Source organism: Hetaerina americana, unplaced genomic scaffold (assembly GCF_022747635.1).
Source record: "Hetaerina americana unplaced genomic scaffold, ioHetAmer1.1.p SCAF_3, whole genome shotgun sequence".
Taxonomy (NCBI): domain Eukaryota; kingdom Metazoa; phylum Arthropoda; class Insecta; order Odonata; family Calopterygidae; genus Hetaerina; species Hetaerina americana.
In genome coordinates this window covers 16,830,586-16,834,974 of record NW_027286874.1, presented here as the reverse complement: position 1 = coordinate 16,834,974, position 4,389 = coordinate 16,830,586, and the positions used below count along the sequence as shown (strand labels likewise).

The 4,389-nt window shown below is 34.9% G+C and overlaps 1 protein-coding gene across 1 annotated transcript in view; it reads left to right on the top strand.

The window, feature by feature from the left end:
• Positions 1 to 2,352: 2,352 nt before the first annotated feature.
• Positions 2,353 to 4,389, top strand: part of LOC139690831 (ribosome biogenesis protein BOP1 homolog) — a 19,559-nt gene continuing 17,522 nt past the window's right edge. The window contains exons 1-3 of the mRNA XM_071588425.1: positions 2,353 to 2,474; positions 2,590 to 3,099; positions 3,301 to 3,452. Of these exons, the coding sequence (XP_071444526.1) occupies positions 2,373 to 2,474; positions 2,590 to 3,099; positions 3,301 to 3,452 (764 nt within the window). The 5' untranslated portion in view covers positions 2,353 to 2,372. The remainder of the gene's footprint in view (positions 2,475 to 2,589; positions 3,100 to 3,300; positions 3,453 to 4,389) is intronic.

Below are 4,389 nucleotides of genomic sequence, written 5' to 3'. Positions count from 1 at the left end.
ATAGATTGCATACTTTCCAACTGCGATAATCTTCAAACTACTGCCATCTCTAGGTCAGGCCGGGCACTTCTGGGTCTTTCCATGAATTACATGTTAACCATCACTAATGAGATCCTCACCACTGAATCATGGTAGTACATGAGGAGCATCCTTAGGGGATAGGCTGCAATGAGTAGGGTAGGGTCCTATCTAAGGAATCTCTTTTGCAGTAGTCACGGTAAGAAATGCTGAAACAAAAGCATTCCCACATATGTACCTTCCTTCATCAGCAAGATTTCCTTTGCCTTGCCCGCCTGAAGTGCACCAGATTGCTGTGGTAGTATTTATTTCCAGAAACATGGTACCTACCTACCCTCCTGTTTCAAGGGTTCATATGTGCTGGAAATGATAAATTACTTTCAAAGTAATAGAAATCAAACAATTAGCCAGTTAAAACAAATTTCTCCACTGATGAATAATGCAAATAAAGTGATCTTTTGTTTTCATTCAATTAACTAGTAGAAGATAGAATTTGGTACTAAGTACCCCACTATTTATCTTCCATTGAAGACAGTTCCCTATATCTCAGTGCCCATGATGCCTTTGACTACCTACATTGCTGAAGGATTCTTGTACCTTGTTTCATTGAACTGGCCCAGGAGGCTGAATTCCTGGCACAAGCGGAATTTTTTCCTCTGTCAGACTATTACATTATAATGCTATGCTGTGAAATGTTCTATAAGACTTTTTCTAGCTCTGTTTTGATGGCTTTTTATCACACTCAGTGCCCTAACTGTAAAGTCTTATACTTTCCTCACTAAAAACAGGTAAATTTGTTCCCATATACTAAGATAAAGGCAGTTGTAGATCAATTTCACTCTTTCACAACTCTCAAAACGTTTTGAATTGATTTTTTTCAACAGATTATCAGCCAACTTGGATAAATTTTATGCACTAACTCCTCCCATTGTGTATGCCATTTAGGCAAAGTTATGGAAACTACTCCTCAACACCATAAATTTAATATCTGAATCTCTGGGCAGCTTCTACAAAGTCCTTGCTTTATTTATGGAGCCCACCACAGGATTTGGCAACATTGTTCTTAACATCTTCATGGGCTATACTCAGCTCCTACAAATGCCTCAAAATTGGGTATTTGAGTGGGTTCCCTTTCTTGGCCTCTTACTTGTCAAGCAGATCTCAGAGTTGAAATCTTTCTAATACATGAATGATAAATGGATGTCATATCCCCCCCTCACTATATCAAGAGATATATTTTAGCGGTTAAGCTTTGGGCGAGTTCTCTTTTTGATTTCAGGTAATAACTTCTTCATAATACCAAGGGTCAAGATAAGGGATAACATATTTGCTGATAATGTTAACTTCATTATTGGTTTCCATCTTTTATTTAAACTTCGCTGTTATTTGTCACTATTTGGAACGGTGTCTTTCATGGAAATATCTTTCGATAATAAAAACTCAGGTAAATAAATGAATAGTTGCAGAAGCACATCAGTAAATGGTGAAAAAAAGCAGTTTGAATGGGTGATATCCCTTCATAATAACTCATAAATTTCAGAAATTCAGAATTAAATTCAATGATTGACCATGACCGTAGTACTCATGGGGCTGGATTTCAACATAATTGACCATATTCATAGAATTGATTTGAGAGGATTTCAGCTAGAAGAATACATGGACCAGTGTTAAACCCATTTCAATAAAAAGTACATTTTTAGTATAAGAGAATATAATGAGTCTTTTAGTCTTATATGTAAGAATTTTCTACCACAGGTTGAATGAAATTACCCAGGTCTATTATCATCAATTTTTAGCTAGTAACTCAACCTCATCAAACAAAACAAATAACAATTCTGATAAAAATAAGCTGTAATTTAGAAAGAGAAGATGAATGCATGACACCATACTGTAATTAGAACATTGGTAAAATGTAATGCTAGTATTTTAAGCTTTCTCTGCCATAACTGGAAAAGAAATGGCTGTAATTGAAAATTCATTGCTAATTATACCATCACTGGAAAAATTCTTAAAACAAACAACATTAATTTTTAACCTAGGTATCCAGTTCATACAGTTACCTTCTATTATTATGTTTAAAAGGAATAAAATGATATGAATGAATTCATTGACACGTGGGATAATACCAATGTCACCTAACATATTAATTACAGTTAGAGGTTACGAATAAATATGTGAAATGATATCGCCTACAAACGTCTATTAATATTGTATCCATACAACAGTAACTGTCCCGCGATAGTTGATGACGCAAATGCGACACCATGTGGCACTCGGACTGAACCTGCTCCTTTAGAAATGACGCAAATGGATTGTCTTCTGTTTGAAGCACGTTGTCAACAAGCGTGGTCGATATGTCTTCAAAACGAAAAGAACGGAAGAGAAGAGTTTCTGAAGATGTAATTATAAAAGAATCTGCCTTGCTAAACGAAAATTTGAAATGCAAAGAGGCTGAGGTAGATATAGTGTTATGAAAGCTCTCGCACCTTTGACGTTTGTTTGGAAATAAAATTTTTGTTGTACAGATCAATGACCAAAATGAGATTGCACTTATGAATTTCTCTTTTTAAGGTTCCGTCTTTATTAGCTAATATTAATAATGAAGATGACAGTAGTGACGAGGATTACTCTTCTAGTGATATTGACGAGAGTTCTGAGGGAGTGAAAGATGAACTGCTGAATGATTTCGGAAGTGATAGTGCTAATTATGAAGCTACTAGCGATGAAGATGAATCTAGCGAATGTGATGAAGATGAAACAAGCGATAGTGAGGAAGAGGTGCTGGATAGAGAATCTGATAACAATGAGTCTGCCAGTTCAAGTGACAACGGCAATCATAGTACGGAAGATGTATCGTGTAGCGAAAAATCCCCTAAAGACACTTATTCACAGTCGTCGAAGAAACGTGGCTCCTTGATGTGTAAAAATTACAAACCGAGAAGGCAAAATAAGAAGGAAAATGCAACCGATAAGAAAGAAAAAGTTAAAGTTGAACTAGAACAATATGAAGCTGAAGGAGTTTCATCTACTAAGAAATCGCCCGAAGTGAATGAATATGAAAGTGATACCTCCGATGAAGAGGTAAATGAATAATATTTTATGATTTTTTTTATTATCTGGCGTATGCTATTGCGTATTAATTAGATGTATGTTTAATGGCAGTGAGGGACTTCTAAATCATCTGATTCTGCAATGTAAATTAAAATATAGTACATCAGTGGGCATTAACTCATTCTCATTCAGAAGTAATTGGATTTTATGATTTTTTTTCTTTTGATTTAGGATATGAGAAATACTGTAGGTAAAATTCCTATGAAATGGTATGACGAATATTCACACCTTGGCTATGATTGGGATGGCAAAAAAATTCTTCGCCCAAAACGTGGTGATGAACTGGATAATTTCCTACGTAAGATGGAGGATCCAGATTTCTGGTAAGTCGCGATAATTCATTGCTGAAGTAGCAATAAGAGTTTCTGCATATGTATGTATTATCAGTTCCTCCTACAATTCATCTATGGTTATTTCATGTCAACCATTTCTCATATTATATTCCGAAGAGTGGTTTTAATCTAAGTTAGCACAAACCCCAAGTATTTTCATCCCAAAGTGAACTAACCCTAATATGCTATGTATTACATTATGTATGTAACAAGTGTGCCCACAACACCCGGCATATAATGGTTATTCGCCCAATGCTTATGGATTTTATAACCTAATGTGGAAAGGCAAGTGGGTTGAGTAGTATGTTAAGATTTCAAAAGAAGTGTTGCGGTAGTGGCCAATCAACACCTGTTCATTAATAAAGAATTACGACATGATCATGACCCAAGAACATTTGATTATCTTATATCTTATGCCCAGGTTAAAAGTTTTGACCTCTCCATATTATATGGGGTAAAAATAATTGATTTTATCGACGTAAAATTTAATAATTTTGATGGTGGTGTATGTTGAAATTATACCACAATTAAAGACATGTTGGAAAAAATGTTGCTACTCAGCGACAGACTTTTTAGAGGATGTGAACTTTGGCCTATAATGCATGTACATATTTTAAAAATATAAGCCCATATGTTGGTACAGTTGCACCCCAAACGAGGTACACATTTATCTGTAGCTGCAGGCTACAGATCCTACAGAACTATTATGTGTTAGTACAAATTTTTATTTTTAAGATACCAGGCTTTCTACATTGGAACTCATGAAACGGCTGCTCATATTATGACCTGATCAAAGTAGACATATTTGTTCTTTTTAAAAAATTGAACTGAAAAAAATATTAGAATAATTTGGGATAAAGCATGATGAATTGAATTTAAAGCACCTTAAAACTAGAAATTGACTAATGTTTGAAGTACTTTATCATTG